This window comes from Athene cunicularia, assembly GCF_003259725.1.
Source record: "Athene cunicularia isolate RWA chromosome 2 unlocalized genomic scaffold, athCun1 chr2_part1, whole genome shotgun sequence".
Lineage (NCBI taxonomy): Eukaryota > Metazoa > Chordata > Aves > Strigiformes > Strigidae > Athene > Athene cunicularia.
In genome coordinates this window covers 103,811,157-103,831,727 of record NW_020799095.1, presented here as the reverse complement: position 1 = coordinate 103,831,727, position 20,571 = coordinate 103,811,157, and the positions used below count along the sequence as shown (strand labels likewise).

Here is a 20,571-nt window from a genome sequence, read left to right as displayed (position 1 = left end):
AGAAGCAAAGCTACTAGCAGGAAGAAGAGCTAAAATGAAATGCCTCACAGGTGACTCCAAAGAAGTGGTTACAAAACCAGAGAAAGTTAACTCACCCAATTAATTTTGCTGCTGACACAGTGAAAGGTTGATGGCTGTGTTTTACATGAAAGCTCCACAGTAACAAAAGCAGAGACCTTCAAGCTCATCCACGAAATAAGTTTTACTTGGAAGCTTTTGTTATTAGAAACTTAACTTACAGTATCATTTTTAAGCAGTGAAAAGGAAAAATGTTTTCCTTGTATATGTATGCTTTTTTCTACAGTGAATGTCTATTTCCTTCTACCGTGCCCCATGATCTATTTCATTTTATTTGCCTGCAGTTCTCAGTGTTAGGCTTCTTAACTGTCTTTCAGCTCCCATTAATCTGGCTGTGTTCTGTAGTTATAATAAAGGGGAACTCACAGACCTTGGTGTCATCCACCTCAGATAACACAATCCTATTAAATCTAATCCAAATTAACTGGAAAAGAACTCTTTGCCCTTGTAACTTATATAGACAAGAGAGATATTTGGCGCTAGCAATACCAGTGTGGTTTAGTCTAGAGAGGAAATTTTCTGCTCTCCTTATGTAATTGATCTGGGATTCAATGAGCCATTATGACAATCTAAGCACACTGTTAGAGTGTGGGTTTTAAGCCATATACTCTCAGTGTATTGAACACTGTATTTGATCCTTTTTCATTAAATTTTTCAAAACTTTCCTTAAAGCTTGAATTTCAAGATATACAAACCATATAGCAAAATTTTGCCAGCAGACATTAACATACACATTTCTTTGCTTATTACTTCTAATTTTAAGGTGAATGAATCAAAATGCAAGCTTTGCAACCCTGAATGCAAACAACTCCTAATAATGCAGGCTCAGAAAGGATGACTGGAGTTGAGGTTTTTTACCATTGAAAACATTAGTATTACTTACAAGGTTTGAATAGCAAATAGTAAAGATGACTAGAGAATAAAAAATTACAGGGAAAGCATCTCCTGTGGGAGTTATTTACTTCTATTCTAACACAGGAATTGGTAGGTTTGGGGGTCCACCTGAAATGCTATTGCCAAAGGAAGGTAAATAATTGATGGACGTTACTGTCACGTGCAAACAACTGGATGATGAAAGTCTTGGAAATACTACTTATAATAATTTTTAAAAAACCATGACAGGGGGTTTACCCAATATTCACATTTCTATTTATTCTCGTAACATTTCCTCTTACTACAAGATTTAGTCACTTCTGGTCTGCTATAAAATGTACTGGGGGAATTGTTTATTTAGACTTGTGTAGGGGTCTGGGCTGCATTAGATGGAAGCTAATGCAGAAAGCATGCAGATAGAAATACAAAGCCATTGGGAAAAGAATGTAGATAGAAACATAAAAGGCCGAAGGAAAAGTCAGTGAAAAAGAATGCAGATGGGAAAAGTACAGGGCTGAAGACAAAGTTAGCAACAGATAGCAAAAGAATGAACACCTTGTGGTCAGCAAAAGAAGGAGTAGCTGTGGTCAGCGGAAGTGTACCAGTTTGTGTAGAACAAAGATACAGATCAAAGACGCTTTTCAGAGTTTTGGGCTTCATTTACGGAAATATAATTAACCAATGTAAATGCTTGTAGAAGCGCCTGAGCAATGCATGCAGCCTATTAGGGAACAGATAACCACATGTGTACAGAACTTAGAATACTATAAATGTAACCAGAATCAGGGAATAAATGAACCATCTGATCATCATATTGGTGTTGTGTTGTTCCTGGTCCCACATGAGAAGATAGAGACCCCGGCAGGGGTGGAAAACAACCCCGGCAGACTTTAACAAAGATCTTTCCTGGTGAACCTAAAGAGAAGTAATCTTTACAATTGAAATGATGTCGTCCATTCATGACTTGAAAGTCTTGAAAATTCAAGCTCTTGTTTTCCAGAAGTTGTTTCCCATGTGAGAAAATTCAGAATATTCTAAGCACAAAACAGACAATGCATGATATACAGTTCAGTGTCTGTGTGGATTTCTTCAATAATAAGAATTCTTCATCAGACTAATCGAAACAGGAGAAGTTCTTTCCTCATGTAAAGATTATCCACTGGCTCTTCAGGATCAAAACACTTTTTACACCTGATATAGAATTAGCTGTTAAGGTATAAAACTGAAACTCTAGTTGGCTTTTATTGATAGTCCTAGCAAGATGTGACTGTCTGACTCTATAGAAGCAGTACAACTGAAGAACCTGGGGGGGAAAAAAACAACCACCAAGAACCTTGAAACCAGAGAGACTTTTCTACTTTTTTTGTTATGCATGAGGATTGTACTGGAATTAATACTTACTAATCATTATAATGTACATTTACTCAAGTCTTTATACATTTTTTATTTCTTCTTGTCAGCATTAAAACTACTTCTGATAAAATAAAATCAGATGGAAGGGAATAGAAATCCAGGAATGGATCCAGGTTGTGATGCAAAAATCTTTGCCATGTTTGCATTTTCTGAGGTGGGAAGGGAAGAAGAAAAAGGCTTTTTTGTGTCTAAAGAAAATCTGCTTCAGAAAGCAGTCTGGTGAGCAAGAGATATTAAATGTTACGAGAGAATTGCTGGATAAAGTTTAACTGTTCTTCCTTTCTCCTTGTGGAAATTTTCAGTGTCAGTTAAGGCCAGTAAATCAATTGAGTGTTTCCAGAGTTTTGGTCATCTGAATATTTGACAATCTACTTCAAAGGCAGGGGCTTTATGCATAGAAAGGATTCAGTTGTTGCTATCTGAAAGATGATTCTCAAACCCCTTCACCTCTAGATTGATAGGTATTTCTGTCCCACGTGGCAGGCAGCCACACTGGAGAAGCTGTTTCTGCAGAGCATCTTCAGAGAGAGGGCTCTGCCATTATGTGCCAATCCTCTGCTCTCTCAGAGGCCTCAGCCCTGGCATGCTTTCACGGCATCCCATTCCCTCCAAAACTAGCTCTACAGCTGAGAAACCTCTGCATGAACATAGGACTTGCCTGTAACAGAGCTGCCATAAAAGAAAAAGCAACACAAGGTTTGTTGTGAACAGCTTTCTGACACTTTTGCCACCCTGCAAAGCTGCAAATTTGATAAGGGATTAATGACCAAAGCCGTAAGGGCTACTGGTCCAGCATCTTCTTCTATGAATCCATCCTCATTCTAAACACACTGACAACAGACTGTGGCACCTTGAGCAAGAAGGCAGTGGAAAGTGGGAGCAAACACTGCATTAGGTAGGAAGGAGGGTTTGTTCACATCACTGTCTACTCCTGCCTAGGACCAGCCTTAGAAAATGTTTTAATTTTGAAAAAGAGCTTTGGCATCATGTAAGTGGAAAAAAAGAAAGTAACTATCAAAATGCTGCTTCTGAATGATAGTGGAAGATGCAACCACATCAAGTCTATGCAGTCCAGCCCTGCATTCTGGGTCCCCCACCTGGGACCAACTGGGTCCCCCACCCTCCTCCACCATGGGTCATGATCAGGTATGAAGTAAAGATCTGGATGTCAAAGAAAACAGTTTTGCTGTTTTAGTCCTGCAATTCATGCTGCATAACTGTAGCAGGAGCAACTACTGTTCCTAATATAACTTCTCTTCATTTAATCAGAGAAAAAAAAAAAAAAGCCTATGGAGGAGACTTTCTGGCTCTGATGATTACAAGAAAAATTGCTCCTTTCTGAGTTTTTTTTATAACCAAATTCTAAAAAGCAGAGATGATGGACTCCTGCTTATTCAGGCAAGTCAGCTTCTTAAAGCTACAGAAATATTTGCATAAAGCAAGTAGGATTTAGCAGCCTCTAAAAAGGTCATCAAGAAACACCAGTTTAAAATAACCAAACAATAAAATTGATGGTTTTAAGAACATACTGCATTTATTTGGCCCCAGAATTCCTAGCATTGTAACAAACTCCCAGAGTTTCACTCCTTAAAGTGCTTCAAACTCCATTTATATTATTATTACTTTTAACATTAATGTACATTTCTGTATAAACATCGAGAGATTTATATTTTTACAAAATTCTTTATATTAGTGGATCAAATTTGCTCTCAAGATGACCAGCATTAAGGCAAATTTCCAAAATTAAGACACTGGAGTTGCTCAAGTCTATGCTATTGGAGGTGAGAGCAGAATTTGGCCCAGTAGGGTATATACAGTTATATTTTCTGCACATATTTCAAAATGCACAATGGATTATCCTGGAAATCAATAGCATTTAAAAGGGAGTTTATCAAAGCGAATAATTTTAATATGCTTTGGCACAGTCCACATCCAGAGGATGCATTTGCTCACCAGCTGTTCTGAATAACCAGCGTGATGACAGTGACACGGTGATCAGTAAAAGGGGAACCCACGTTGCATGAATTCACACTTCAGCAGAGCCAACCTGATGTATCTACAACTACTGTAACAGCAAAGTTACTTTGCTGGGCACCCATGCAAACTCACTACTCCATGAACCTCTGAAATCCTCCTGGTGGAGACACGTTTGTCATTGACATTAATACTCCGAAGACAGCCAAAAAATGGGTCTTTAACTGGAATCCACAGCGTGTCCAAATTTGCTACAAAAAACAAGGTAGAAAGTTCAAGTTAATAAAATAAGAACAATTTTAAAGAACATTAATTACTGCAAGGCTATCAAAAGAGGAGAAATTAATATAGGACTACGTGCATGAACAGGAACTTTGTTTTGGAAAGGAAAAAAAAGACAGTAGATACATGAAAAAATAGGAAGCAATAATACTACCTGGAATTTTGCCAAAGTAGAGTGGCTGATGCACACGTCTAGGAAGAGAGTGTGGAAGTCCAGTGGTATAGTTACTTTGTGTGCCCACCTCTAGCTGCACCATGTTCTCCTTCTGAGAGACTGCAAAGAAGCAAGTAAATGAGCACTCTTTCTCAACCTTACTAAAGAATCAGCTAGATATTGCACTATTTTTAAATAGCATCTGTCTTGAAATTTATCTCATAGGAAAAATAGGTTTTATTTTTATTCCAAGTCAGTTTGACACATCTAGATACTCTGGGGCTAAATACAGCCCCGAACCCCTCTCTTATATAAAGTCTTGAATTAACACAATACGCTTACATTGTTGTAAAGAGTATTCTCAGAATAAACAGAAGTGAAATAATTAATAAAAATCTGGAGCGGCAGTGCTCTGTGCCCACCGTCCTTTCAAAGTTTCCGAAGAACTGGTATGATAAAACGCACCTGCAATTGTATGCCACTGTCCATCAGACAAAGGTTGCTCAGGTATGACAGATGTCTGGAATTCTCCAGCACCACTATTTCCAGCAGCAATGACCTGTTAAGTTACCATGGCAAAGAAAAGAGCAACAGAAAAATGCGGTACTTCAATTTAGTGAACTTGTGATGGCTGGGTTTCACATACTTTTAAGAGTCACAGTCAGTATATACATATTTCAGAAATTATCCTCTCCAAGAAGAAAGTAACATTCCCTAATAGAATCCCAGGAGAGGATTATTTCACAAATTTTACGAGCATAAATACATACCTTTGTCTCTCTCAGTCTTACAAAATTATGTTAGTTCTTTTGACATAATCTCTTCAAGACAAGGTCCTCCTACTAGGCCCTGCCTTCCTTTCCCAAAGCAGTCATCTACACTATGCTTGCCATCTCCTGAGAGAATCTCTGCAATACACTTCTCTGGCCTTTCACACTATTTTGGACTATTTCTAATTCGCTCACTAAGCATGAAGCCTGACTACTTATGATGACATTTTAGCAAGCACCTGCTTGTGCTTTCCTCACATCTTGCTTCTCATTCCTTATCAGTGCCTTTTTTTCTCAACATCTTCCTCTCAAACTCTCTTTTGGTGTGATGGTTACAACAAACTTGGTAATGGTCAGGTAACTGAGTCCACTTTCTATCAGGCTGATTGACGGTGTCCCACTGACTTTTTATTCCTTTCTGTTGCATCCTGTCCACACTGACAGCCAGCATTAATCTAAGTTACTGCTGAAAAAAGTGGTCAATCTTGCCCTTAAAGAGTTCCCAGCTGTTGATGCCCCTGCTTCCACATGCTAGTTGTGTCTTGAAACAGATCAGTGGTCTGGGGGAAACTAACTAATAACAAAAAGATAAATAATAAAACCAAGTTTCCTAATATGGGAAGAGATGAGCAAAACTGAGGTTTTTGAAGTTAGGTAGACTCATGCTGGTTTAAACTGTGCCATGAGACAGCAGGTTCTGTGGAGCACTGACATCCTTCTATTTGATGTCTCTAGCAGCAATCACAACAGTTTTGTAGTCCAAGACTCACATTCTGAAGCTGTTACATGATGAAAAAGCAACAGTGATAATAATCACCATCATGATACACTCATCAACTAGAGGAGAAAATGCTCACACAAAGCAAGACTGCTCAGGTTCTATAATGGATGTCGTTATAGAGCTGGATCAGTACAGCTACATGATGACTGATGTAGGAGTGGAAAGAAGCCATGGAGTTCTGTAGTCTCTGGCCAAAACTCCAGTGGGTCTTTGCAAAGGCTCAGATGCCTGAGAAAATTAAGAATGTGCTCTGCTGCTAACCACTGCGAAGAAAGGATGTGCAAACTAGTGTGCACACAGTGGAAGCTGCTGACATAGGCATAGAGACCAGTTAAATGCTCAGTTCTCCATGTGATGGTTTTAAACAACTCTGAGGCAGTTGTTTAACATTACATCTATAGACAAATGTTGTAACATGGAAGTTCAGAATTCAGGGTCAGAATTCCCCCTGCTGAATGAGGGCAATACAGCTGAAACAGAAACAGCCTGTACTTACCTTTCCTCTTTCCATGTAAACAGTCAAGTAGTGGTCTTGCTTGCTTCCAGCATGGAGGAGTACACCTGTTGAACTCCTTGGTCGAATGGTAAATACAATCCTAAAATCCAAGCCCATCAGCAAATTACCTGTGGAGAATTAAACAGTGGGTAGAGGAATGATCACAGGAGAAGATAATTGGAAAACCAAGTAAAAAATAAATTTAAAAAATCCATGCACATACACACTTAGACATAATTCCATATACCATAATCTCTACACAACTTACCAATGGTGATATATCCTCCTTCATTAAAGAAATAAATCCCTGTGTCCATGGGAACATCCAGACATGGAAGCACACCATTTTTTTGCTGAGGTGCATTCATGACTTTTCCATTCATCTTAAAATTCCTCAGGCAGCCCTTAAAGCTGTCCACTGGTATATTCTGCAAGCATATTGCAAAACATGAATACTAAAGCATGATGGCAGGTTTTTTAGTAAGAGTACCCATTATTCTTTTGTACTGTTAGACCATAGAAAGCCAGCTGGCACTAAAGGCCCCTAAACGCCATCTCTGATGCAGAAAAAGGTATTCCAAAATTTTGAAAGGGAGCTTAAAACATGAAAGTAACAGCTGATTTTGAGTTAACATAACTCCTGCTTGCAGAACAGATACTTCCCAATGATTTTTCAAAAAGATAACGTGACATGAGTTGTGAAATCTCAAGTACACCCTTCCCCTTCCTAAGAGGCTGTTTATTTAAATCTGATTTTATAAAATGCCATGCATCATTAATTGTTATCCAATTTTTAAAATAATAGGTACCACACATATTTCAGATTAAAATCCAGTTTTACATTCATAATTCCTTAATGAGAAGGATTCCTTTGCTTCTCACAGATTATTGCTTAGTCCACTGAGGTAAATATTCTGTGGGAAGAGGGTATTCCTGGAATTACAAATGTGGCTTTGATCTTTTCTACTTTTTAAATAATAGAAATGAAAACAGTACATGGTTGTCGTCAGTGTCTCAGCAACACACATGGAAAATATGGGTACAGCTGCGAGCTGTGTGAACAGGTGAGGAAAGAGATCCACAATTAACAAACACAAGACACAGACAGTGCTCACTCAGTGCTTGGAAATATTGCCCAACCTTTTCAACGTGGAAATCCTGTATATTAACACTTTCACATGTAATTAGTGCAGCATAGGGAGCATGGGGGGGTGGATGTGTCAAATATTTACGTGTCTTTTCAGTGATGGCAGCCCTCCCACGTAGATTGGTGACTTAATGCTGATGGCAGAATTTGTTGCTAATCTTCCATGCTGGGCCCTTAGACCATCAACAACAAGGCGGACGTTCTTCCCATCTGTGCTGCAGACCACCTTTTCAAGGTGCAAACATAACAGAATGAAAAACCGCAAGGCCAATGAAAGCCAGTGGAGATTTTTTTTTTCTTTAACTTAAAACACTGTACTTTTGAAATATTTAAACTGAAAATAACATGCTGTGACCATCAATCTCTATAAACTCTCTCATAAGAGAGACCTGTCAACGACATGATCTTTCAGGCACAGGTATTAACTTCAGATGACCAAAATTAAATTTCTAATACCTTGAAAATTCAATAGGCTGTGCCTGCTGGATGCTTGTTGCGGTTTCACCACAGTTCCCGTGCCATACTACTTACTGTGTGCCACTGCCCATCATTGTATTTAATACTGGTTTTGATTTTGATTCGTTTTCCTCCAGAGCCAAGTGAAAAGACAAAACGTCCTTTTGATATGTGGAGAGCCATATAAGAGTCTCCAGACCTTTCCTCCATGAAAACTATTAATCCTCTTGATGATCGAGTCCGTACCTCTACAGAAAAATGTAACCTGTATTGGAAAGTAAGCATATTCAAATATATGTCTATTTTGTTACTCGTATTCTTTCTGTTCTCCAGAAAAATGCCAGTGAAACTCCATTTGTGAAATGCAGGATAGCTTTTGGGTGTAATCACAATGCACTTCGCTGCCGGCATTTTTGAATGTGAATAAAAGCATTCGGGCTTAGGACTTGGCATCAACATGCACTGTAATTGTCCACCACATCCAAGTCAATCTATTCAGTTTGGATAAATGTTAGCATCGAAAAAAAATGCCTGAACCTTTAGAACCACTCTTCTGTTATGCCCCAAGACATAAGCAAGAAGAAAATCCTAACTCTTAGCACCCAAAGAAAGCAGCTTTGACAGTTCAAGTGTTAGGAGGAGAAGAGAGAACATTAGTATTACCTGTCTGTAGATGAGGGTGGAGAAAACATGTAGGATAAGAAACTGTTGGGGATGTTTCCAAGAAGATACGCTTCACTGCTGGCATTTAACTCAGTTGGTAAAGTGTGGGTTTGCACATTAGCAGCTTTCAAATAATCAAGGTATTTTTCATTCTGTACCTGTAAGACAGAACGGAAACATTTACTATGCTTGCACATGAAAAAAACGACATTTCAATCTACACATTTAAGAGTAGCAGTCAACAGCCTTCTCTAAATGACAGGGAAGCTGTTGTCATTCTGGACAGGTATGGGTTTAGTACAGAACTTCAACACAGAAAGAACTTGCCTCAGATGTGAGATGGAAGGAAAATAATTACATCTGTATCTCAGTTCTACAAACCACGGCTGTGCAGACAAAGCCTTTGCATCAACATGGAGCAAAGATGACAGGAAAAATAAGCATACCTTGAGCATCTTAAACCTGAGAGGCTTTTTAAATTCCTTCAGCAGCACTGGTTCAAGGTTCTCATATTTGTGGCAAGCTCCGAGGGATACACCAGTCTTTGCAGTATAATTAACAAGATTTTGAACCTCGGGGAGCTGACCTGCCCTAGAGTGATGAAAGCAGTAAGTGCTGTGACATAGCATTCCTTTTCTTTAGTGTAATCAACAACTACATAAAAAGATTTCCCAGTGACCTGATGTTAAAGTACCAATTTTTATTTTTCAGTTAAAAATGTAGGTTCAATACTGTAAAATGTATTCATATTTATCCTGGTTCTATGGAAAAACTGATGATTTGTTCTCATCTCTTCCAAACAAAGTATTTTTGCTAAAAGCTATCTATGTAAAAAAACCTCAGACTAATACTGACACTGAAATAAGGGGGGAAAATGACAGCAGTCTTGATTGAATAAGATTTCTGGATCAGACTACAAAACTTTGCTGGTTATTTATGCATAACCAGTGGCAGATCAAGAGAAAACGGCACATCAGGTCCTGCTAACTCAATGATTCAGTCTGTCTTTAAATAAGATGTTCTAATGAGATTTTTCAAGGGGCAAAGCCCATCATAACTTAATATGTAGCTTTAGTATTATAGCCAAATCATCAGAAAGATTGTCAAAACCAATTTCCTGTATGTATAAACAGTAATATTAAGTAATACTATCATTTCATATGTTGTACACAGCATCTCTAATCAGTACATTACAAAGCACTTTACAACTCGAAAAAGCAACGAAGCTCCTTGCCCCTGGTTTTCTATGAGAACAGTGACAGAGTTGGGAGCAGAACTTCAACTTCTTCAATTTTGGTCCAGTTCTCCATTCACTCGCTCAGACTAGGTACAGTATTAATTCTCCATCTATTTTTGTACTAAAAGCAATCTTTCAAATCTGTTTTCTGATAGGGAGGTTAATGTACAGGTTACTTCGTTGTCTTGCAGTGCTTTAGATGAAGATATAATTTGAGCAACCTGATCTAGTGAAAGAGTTTAGACTAGATGATCTTTAAAAGTCCCTTCCAACCCAAATAATTCTGTGATTCAATGATAATCCAATCAAAATACACTATTTCTTGTAAACTCTACACATGTATAAATATTTAGCAAAACTTAGCTAAAACAAAGCCCCACTGGGACATCACTTGTGACTCAAGGAATGCTTTTCTTTAAAGAACATATTTATGCACAATTTTTCTCCTAAATTTTGCCTGTAAGATCTCTGATAACCAAATGTGGAAAAAAAATAACATAAATCAGGCACATGGCTTGTATAGATATGCTCTCATTGTTTGTGTAACTGTTTTGGTTCTGTCAGTAAGCTTTGCTTGTTTCATTACCTGGCTCCCTGTGTAGCTATAATGATACAACCTAGACAATCTTTTTCGACGCCTTGTTGGTACACTTCCAATTCACTATGTTGAGTTCATTCTTTGATTAAAAGATTACTAAACGGGTACGATTCAGAATAAAATTCCATTACATCTGAACAGCAGATTTAATGACAACTTAATACCATATAATCTACCTGAATGAAAGAATATTTGGGGGCAGCAAAGTTATGCATTCCTGAAGGCTTCACACATGTAGAAGAAAAGTAATTTAGCAAAAAGTGATTTTAATATGATTAAAGAAGGAAAACAAGACAAAGAGCATGAAACAAAATTCTTTCTAGGTCAAATACCTTTTTATAAAGATGTTTGAGATGCAGCCTTCAAAATCATCTCCACCAAATTTTATAGGTTCGATTAATGCCCGTGCTCTGGGAGAGTCAACTGATGCTAATGCTGACTCATCATCAACCAGCAGACGTAATCTGAAACAAAGTGAATAAAAGTAAGCATGAAATTTAAATAAATGGTTATGAACATAAATGAAACACATATTAAAAAAATATATAGATGTGTTTTCTTGTTATATTGTAATTATGTTAGAGCTTCATGACCTTACCTCTGGGATTTTTTCGGTATGTGCTCATTGACTGCTATGAAACCTCTCTGCTTGTCAGCAGTAGATATTGAATAGGAGTTGAAGCTACTACTTGAGTCTTATGGTGAAATCCTGGTCCAATTGAAATTCATTAAAAAACTCATAGACAACTACGGGACAGGATTTCATCCTTTGTGTCAAAATGGTGCAATTGACATGCTAACACCAGATAGCACAGATTAATTACATTATAATCACCTGAAATTATAGCAAATCATTCAAAACTCTACACTTCAACCAACACTTATGTCATTTTATGTGTTCTACAGAAATCAATATGACTTAGGAGCTTTACAGTAAATTGTCTCTTCTGGTATCTGCATAACAGATCATTATTGAAAAAACAGACACAATACTCTTCTTCCATGGGCCTTTAACCACCTACGTTGCAATGACATATGTAAAGGCTATAGGAAAGGGAAGAGCTCCAAAGCTCCTGCTTGACAAGCAGTCAAATCTCATACAATCTCTAAAAAACATGCATAGTGGTGTATGGCAGAAACATCACAGGTACTGTCATGCACGTTCATAGACCAAAAATGTCCTTTTGCTTCATTATTTCAGTATCCTTTGTTGCAGAGGCCATTTTTAACTGTGAAGCCAAAGAACAAATCACACAAAATTTCAATCTTTCTCCAACCACAACATAAAAGAATCAGATAAAGAACTGGACTCACATGTTGCCTGTTTTCATTACTGTCACATAATGCATTGACCCATCTTCGTATTTCTTTTTCAGTTCAATTTCTTTTTCTCTCATCTTTGCAATTACAACGCCAGGTCTCAGAAAGATGGTGAGAATATTAGGCTATAAAAGAATCCAATGGAACAATCATGTAAATGCAAGTGCCTTTAGTTCTCCTTGATATTGCCATTAATAGTTTTCAGTGGTCTCTGGTAGGAAAGAAATTTTCTTACACTAGCACTGTATTTCTTAGTCACTTAGTACCAGGTATTACGCCAAGCTCTGCATGATCAGCATAGTTCCTGTTCTAGAATACCTCTGCACTCTAAATATCAGTTATTTAAAATAGTTGTTTAAATTATTTTTACAAAAAGCAGAGGATTCAGTTCTCCACTTCTCAAATGCCTGGCATGCACTCATTTCTTACCTCCTCCAGCCAGCAAGAATGGGGTTCTGCTTGAACCTCCCTGCTTTCTGAAGAAACATAGCCAAAATCAACCCCTTTCCTCTGCATATTTGATCATGGTAACATTTCTTCATGAGCAGAATGTCAGTTTTTCCTGAGAAAATTTCCAGCCAACTGTATTAGGCAGCAGTTATATTACTAGGATGGTGGTATCACGGTGCTACTCTGCAGAAGGCTCAAGTTCAAAGCCCAGTTACTTGTTGAATACTGGTTGGTTGAATGAAAAAATTGCCAGGATGCATTCCTTTGGCCTATGACATGCAAGATGCCATGCTCAAAAGATTATTATAGTAGCTATTTCTTGCCTTTAAAATACAGGAATCTACCTGAGACTTATGACACAAACTGATGCCAAACTGACAGTCACAAAGAGACATGACTGATCCAGAAAGAGAACCACTCCCATATTCTAAGTTGAACATGTTTTATACCCATAGATTGTAATTTAAGAGGGTTCCAGTCGATGTCATGGTCTGAAAGCCAAAGCCAACTTGGAAATCCTTGGGAAACGGGAAACCTGCCGCACTCAGGCTCAGTGTTCCCTTCTTGGAGAAAGCAGCAGATCTGACGAGCTGAAAGAGAGATAATAACGCTTTCAGTGATTTTCCTTTTAATCAGGAGAAATGGCAACATGATACAACAGCTGCCCTACTCAATGTAACTGTGCCTGACTCCAGTCAAAACCAAGCACAAGGCAAACTGTAAGTAAAAGTGTTTCAGTACAGAACAGACCAACTGAGTTGGTTTCATCAGCATTAATTACGATCTGAGAAACTCTGCGAAGGGAGATGAGGCTTGCTGAGTATAATGAGTCGTTCATCTCCAGCTACTCTTTGCATTGACATGATGGCTTTCAAAGTTTTCACATTTGGGGATACAAAAGTGAGCAGCTGGAGGAATGGTTCATAAGTACCGAGTGTGGGCAGATGAGCTACATAACTGAAACTGTGTGAGTCATAGGACAGAATATACCTGGGTCTTTGTGAACAAAACACATTTTAATACATGAGAAGTTATACAGAGAGAGAATGAAGGTCAGATCCTCTGCATAGTGAAATGGCCTGCAGAGAAATTGCTCTGTGAAAGGTTTAGATGCCACAGAAGGAAAGCAAATGAGCACAAAGTTTCAGTGCAATGCCACAGTAAAAAAGGGCACAGGGGATCATGCACCATGTAAGTAGCAGTAAGTAGTAGCAGAAAGTAGTTTTCAACTCTCCATGAAGCAGTGCTTAAGCCAACACTGAAACATCACGTTGTCCCATTTTAAAAAGAATGTGATAAAACTTAAGGGTGTACAGAAAATAATTATAAAACAATAGGATGAGTGGAGCAACAGCCTTACAATGCAAGACTTTGGTGGAAGTAGAGTCTACTTAGCACTTTCAAGAGAAAAGGTTGAGAGGTCATTTAATTAGGAAGCATAAGCACCTTGCTGATAAGATCCTGAGTAGTATTAAATAAGTATTCTGGCCTAATCAGTAACAGCAACTGGAAGTCAACACGTTTACATGGTAAATATGAATTCTCAATTGTACACAGTATTAATTAAGAGGGTGGACTATGTCCTGTACCAAGCTACCACAGTAGGGATGAAGTCTCCTTTCTTCCATACCTTCATAGCAAGCCCAGGTTCTTTTATTACCATGACATGTTAACCAAATATACTTTTTGGCCTAAGTAAAACATAATGGTCCAGGATTTACAGACAAACCAGACTATGTGAATTCCAACAGAAGTTTTTAAGGAACATCGTTAGTTACCTTCCAGTCATCTGAACATTTCTTGCTGACACCAACAGTCTCGTCAAAAACAACAGATGCAGTGTTAGGGTTTTTCACATTCTTCATGCAGCCACGGAATGGAGGTGTGGATATATTAAAGCTGGTTTCAGGGAATGGAAGGAAAAAGAGTTCAGTAGCCTGGTATTTCAAAGCACACACCAGTATAGTAGCCTGTAAATGCTGACAATATAAGAAATAGAAAAACAGAACACAAGCAATCTTTCTTGCACACATACTTCATGCTGATCAAACCCAATCTTTAGGAAACACTTCAACAAATGCCCTACAATTAGCTAAAATTCACAGGTTACGATTATATATTATACACTGGTTATTTTCATATCAAATTAAGATACCTGATACAGAGTATGAAAGAAATGGCCTAAGGAAAGAGTTTAGGTGGAGTATCCATACAAAAGCTGTGTATTACAGTCTTCTTATAGTTACTCACCGTTCCCGTAGAGAAGGTGGAATTCCGCCTAGATAGTACTTAGTGAAAAGGAAGACATTTATGTTGGCCTTAATATCAGGACTGACATGAACAGTATTCTTACTTCGGGCAAGCACCAAATGAATCTGAAATAGGTGAATAATGAGACTTACATCACTCAGCAGAAACAAAAATAATTTACCAGATTAAAAGTATTCTCACAGAGCAGGGCACAATGTCTCCCCCCACCCCTCTTGTTTACTAGTGCCTGAAATCCAGAATAACTGCAGTAGTTCAAAGGTACTTTACAAAGTTTGGGCATTTAGCCAAAGCAAATGCCTAAGAAAAATGATCCACTACACAAATACAGTGTGAGGTTTTATTTTCCTCAGGAAGATTGCCCTAAAAATACACCTCACCTAACATTCAGACATTGCCTTCTATTGGTAGTTGAAGAATCAGGATCTGCTGCCTGATACAAAGAATAGGTCAGTCAGCTGGCTGGAGGTAACTTGACCCAGTCTGGCATAAAGACTCCCTCCAGCAGACCCTGTGACCTACACTCTTTAGTTAGAGATGTAGTAAGGGGAAAAGTGAGAATGAATCAACATGGCAATGGTTTTAATAATGTCTTTATGATTTCACTCTAGTAGCACCACAAAACAGCCAGACTGAAGCTAAATAGACAAGCAACAACGAAAAGACTACCAAAAAAAAAAAAATCTCTGTAATAAACTCTTAGGTGGTGAAAACACTAATCTAAGTATTAAAATAAAGTTAATAATTGCAATGTACACAATGCTCTCTAAATAAACCAATGCTCTGACACAGAGCTTTTTTCTTTGATGGTTTTTCTGTTAAAACTGAACGTAAAGCTTGACAATAGAAAGATTTTCACATACCCAAACTTATCCCCAACAGCATGATCCCCTCAACACAAAAGGAAAACTTCACAACTAAACTTTACAACAAGATGTTTAGTTCAGCTGATGTATAATTTTATTATACAAATAATGATCACTGGATAGTTTAAAATTACATACTTGTTTATATGTTCCATCATTTACTGTTGCATTGGTTTCTATTTCTTTTGGAGGCTCAGAGCCAACTTTGTATCTAAAAACTGTATGACCATCTTTAATGAGCACACTGATGAACTGATCCTGCAGTAAGAAAAAAAACGCCACCATAGTTAAACTGCCAACATTTCACATATACTTCACTGTCATGTGAATCATTTTAATGAAATGATCTAGTTGTTTCAATAAAGCTTTTGGGGGAAAAGATAACACAAAGCAGACTAAAACTTAAAATAATCAAACATAATTACTTTAAACTGTTATAAACAGATCTGGTATCAGCTCCAGATGTACTCTCCAAATCTCTAGAGGACTTTTTGTCATTTCAAGATGCCTACTGACTTTTTACAGCATTGAGAAATTATCCAGAACATGTCACAGTGATTGCAAACATGCCTATAGTATTATTAGGTAAGTAGTATCACTGCTGTTTTGAGCACCTTTACAGGTATAAGTCACCATGTCACTTTCTAAATTCTTCCTTCCTCTGTTACCACCTATATGTGGATTTGGGAAAAGTACACTTCCACTTTTGGAGGATTTCAGTAAAATTGGTTTGATTCAAATTACATTCTCCCTGCCCACCCCCAGTTCTAAATTCTCTGCATGGCCTAATGGAGGAGCTACTTGGAATAATTTTTTTCTCAGCCTGGACAAAGTGAGTATTCATATTCTATGATTATAGAATCATAGAATACCTCAAGTTGGAAGAGACCCATAAGGATCATCGAGTCCAACTCCCTGCTCCTCACAAGACTTCCTAAAACTAGACCATATGACATTAAACATACAGCAGAATCTACTAATCTGCCACACAGACAAAAATAACACTTTTAAGAAATTTCCTTACAGTTATTACTAAATCTAGCAAGTTCTAAAGTAAGCAAAGTTTTAAAAAACGTTCTTGGACCACAAAACAGACAGAAGCATTCCACAAATTACCCCATTTTCTGCAAAAAACACGATGCCTTCATCTGCAGTAGTCTCAATTGTCTGCTCATAGCGTACTCGGCTGTGGGTATTTGATTCTTTCAGTGTGACACTGGCATAACCAGTGCCTTCAAAATAGCTTTGGTCAGTCTCTTCTTTATACCTATAATAATTCAGTGTCACAGACGTGAATATATAAGAGCAAAAATTATTAAGATGTGAACTTACTGTCCTTATAATTTTAAAAAAGCTTAAGTTAAAGCATTTGGTACAGGGCCACTAATAGGGCCAAATTCTGATCTAACCCAAGTAAAGAGAAAAGCTTCCACTGCTTCTATTGGATTCGCATGTGGTCTTTAGAGAGGAAATAATTAGTGACTGACTTCTTTGCACTTAATGTAATTTTTACTATATAAAGGGGCTTAATACATTACTCCATGAATTTTGTCTAAGTATTGTAACATTTAAATTGTTGGCCAGTGGAATAAGATTACCATAGATGTGAATCATGCCAACATTGGGGATTTTCTCTAAGAAATGTAGTAATGACCAAGAGTTAAACAAAAAAATCACCAGTTTAGACACAGTGGTTATTCTTCTGAATGCGAAAAGACAAGAATTTATAATGATAAAAATCACAGAACTGTGAAACACTTCTGTGTTTATATCATACCTTCTGCAGGGTTGCACTTCAGTGGTATTGAGATTAAATGTCCTCTTGAAGTTGTAAAGGCTGATAATATGCTCATTTAGGTTGTCTAACTCAATGCAGCCTTCATAATGAGGATAGTCTAGCTTACCTGGAGGCTACAAAATAGTGTCATCAAAAACATTGCATCAATTGACAAAATTTTACATTGACACGTAACTCCTAAGACTTATTTCAAATATTAGTAAGACACAGAATATGACATTCTAAATATCATAGAATTATTGTGTCTTTGTATATAATACCCAAGCCATCTGATACCACCCCAGGTGTACTGCAGTACAATTTAAAGTGGAGTCATATGGATGGATTTGGCATAGTACTTAGCAGGGCTGGAAAGGTTTCATGCTGTCCTCGGCAGATGAAATACCACCATGCTCCCTTCTTTGAGTTCTAGCATACTACAAGCCAAGCAGCTTCTGTAGGAAGGAGCATCTCCTTGCATCCCGCCTACGCCTACTGACATGGACAAACTTCTACACAGCCTTTGAAAGACTGCCAGTTCCAATCTTTACTTGTAAGAACAATAGAATGATTAACACAGAAAAAGACCAAGAAACTCTTTGTACCCTAAAATCTGGTGGGTATCCTCCAACATAAAAGACAACGGTACTGGGATCAAGATTTAGCAGAGTGTCGCTGCCTCCACTGCTTGCATTCAAAGGGTGTTCATACACCGGAGAAGCTGATGTTGCTCCTTTGATGTAATTCAGCTTTACATACTGGTAAATCCTAAAACCAAAACAGACAGGCAAAATATCACATCACACTAATAAAATATGTTCTTAACAGGTTTCTGGAAAAGACTGTTGTGCACTGTGGATCTTATACCTTTCAAACTTAACTTGATCCATAATGGCATCCTCAGTTTCGCTTTGAGTCACAAATGGCTGCACATCTATTTCTACATCACCATCTCCCAGGTTATAGACACAAGTGAGGTGACCACCTTTCACAGCCATACCAATATAGTCCTTGGAAGCCTAAGAATAGAAAAGCAAATAATCATTAATAAATGATTAATGTTAATGAAGGTAAAATACAGCAGCATGTCCTCAGAGACATCATCATACTGTGCATGAGTCATAAGAAATCCACCCACCTAATGATGAAGATTGTTATTAAGTTTATCTTCTAGGAAGAAAACACTGTAATCTTACATGTTGCACTCATCCAATGAATAATGTGTTGCGCTGATTCAGTGAATATAGTTATAAATTTATTGAAGAGTCATGTGTGGCTTTTTATTTTTATAACAATAGTAGCTAAAATAATTTTCACATTTGTAACATCTCCTGGCTAAAGCCATTAAAACATGACACCTTTACTAAAAATTAGTTTCTGTGCAATAAAAAAGATGTCTGGAATAACACTCAAGGCAATGGTTTGTCTTCACTGGAAGCAGTCATTTCCCAAAAAAAGTACACATTGTATTTCTCCAACATACCACATTTCACAAGTAACAATTAAAATGCTGTCAACAGCTGCCCTGGCCAGAAATTCAGGGGATAAAAAGGTGAAATCCAGTGTAGAACAACTTCCTTTAAACAGCTTTCTGTGTATGCACAAGACTCACCACAGATACAGCTGCTGTCAGATGACAGTTAGGAACTACACAGAGGAAATTTTTAAAATCTTTGACGGTGCCTGAGCAAGCCTGAATACACAAGCCCGTCTGTACTATTCTGCATATTCAGAAGAGAAAGAAATTAAGAGTTGAGGGGCTGAATTTTGAAATCAAAATGATCACTTTTTTTAACCAACAAAAACTCACAGTAACTTGTATCGTGAAAAGAGTCAAAGCTCTGAGGCAGGAGTTGGGTTGAGTTTGCACTGACTGCTGCAGAACCTGACACTTCTAACAAGACTGCATGATGGCATCTGTGACTGAGAAGTAACTTCCAAAGGAACAAAACAGCAAAGCACCAAGGGACAAAGCAGTCAGTCACCCAGTAAGTTACTTTGCCGGTGAAGGAATGAATTATTATTCATAAAACACTTCTGCCATCACATGTTGGCAGTTATAAAGAAATGGGCCAACAGTAGCTATGAATTTCAGTCAAAATAAATCATTTTCCATCCATTTCTCAAAGTGTGTTGTCTGTTCTAAAAATCAGATTAAATCTCAAAATATACCTACATCTTTATCACCCAGGTATAGTACAAATTTATTTGATGCCCTCTGGGGGATGTCTAATCTTGTCTGAGGTCTTTGGAGAAAGAAAGAAAGTGAAGTATAGCCTTTCAGATCTTCAAGGTTGCTTGGAGGTCGAACCTCTACACCAGAGCTGCCATTGAACCTCATAGGAATAGCAACCTGTTAAGAACAACAAAATTCAGTATGAAGTAATTATCTATTGTTACTATTTCTACTTATTTCACTGCTGTGTTTAATTGCAAAGTAATCTATTACATATCCTACTCCTGTTACAGCCATCAATTACTACAGATTTGGACTCTGATCCTACCAAACTATATAATTAGGAAACAGACTGGATAATAGAGTATTCTTTATTATCAATACTTACCACTTAACACAGCACTTTTTTAAACTCTAGACATCAATTAATCAACTCTTACCACGCCTCTGACAAATAACTATTACCTTCACTGCACAGTCAGGGAAGGACATACCCTGCAGCTCTAAAGAGCAAGCCTATGAATTATTTAGATGTCTACATACATATCCTGATGCTCCACTTAGCTGGACTTGACTGTCTGTTGGAAAGGACAATGTACCTCTGATATTAATAAAGACATGTCCTATTACAGCTATTTACACTATGGTCACAGATTCCTCTTATTCACCCTAACTATAGGTTATTTGTGATGATCTCAGGGATGCTTCTCTGGGACCTGAGACCATACTATTCATTGAGCAACTATAGCAGTTGCTTAAATGGAGAAAGGGCAGTCCAATAAAAAGATGCTA

General features: G+C 37.7%; 1 protein-coding gene across 2 annotated transcripts in view; it reads right to left on the bottom strand.

Annotated features, from left to right (window-relative positions):
- Positions 1 to 3,884: 3,884 nt before the first annotated feature.
- LAMA3 (laminin subunit alpha 3) overlaps positions 3,885 to 20,571 on the bottom strand; it is a 114,623-nt gene continuing 97,936 nt past the window's right edge. For both annotated transcript variants that reach the window (XM_026842373.1, XM_026842374.1), the window contains 20 exons: positions 19,780 to 19,956; positions 18,471 to 18,622; positions 18,209 to 18,371; positions 17,604 to 17,737; positions 16,943 to 17,093; positions 15,965 to 16,084; positions 14,943 to 15,067; positions 14,471 to 14,591; positions 13,142 to 13,282; positions 12,237 to 12,367; positions 11,255 to 11,386; positions 9,534 to 9,678; positions 9,088 to 9,245; positions 8,500 to 8,689; positions 8,054 to 8,194; positions 7,090 to 7,249; positions 6,822 to 6,949; positions 5,240 to 5,333; positions 4,775 to 4,894; positions 3,885 to 4,589 (listed from right to left, as the gene is read on the bottom strand). In XM_026842373.1, coding sequence (XP_026698174.1) covers positions 4,444 to 4,589; positions 4,775 to 4,894; positions 5,240 to 5,333; positions 6,822 to 6,949; positions 7,090 to 7,249; positions 8,054 to 8,194; positions 8,500 to 8,689; positions 9,088 to 9,245; positions 9,534 to 9,678; positions 11,255 to 11,386; positions 12,237 to 12,367; positions 13,142 to 13,282; positions 14,471 to 14,591; positions 14,943 to 15,067; positions 15,965 to 16,084; positions 16,943 to 17,093; positions 17,604 to 17,737; positions 18,209 to 18,371; positions 18,471 to 18,622; positions 19,780 to 19,956 — 2,829 coding nt within the window. In that variant the 3' untranslated portion in view covers positions 3,885 to 4,443. The remainder of the gene's footprint in view (positions 4,590 to 4,774; positions 4,895 to 5,239; positions 5,334 to 6,821; positions 6,950 to 7,089; positions 7,250 to 8,053; positions 8,195 to 8,499; positions 8,690 to 9,087; positions 9,246 to 9,533; positions 9,679 to 11,254; positions 11,387 to 12,236; positions 12,368 to 13,141; positions 13,283 to 14,470; positions 14,592 to 14,942; positions 15,068 to 15,964; positions 16,085 to 16,942; positions 17,094 to 17,603; positions 17,738 to 18,208; positions 18,372 to 18,470; positions 18,623 to 19,779; positions 19,957 to 20,571) is intronic.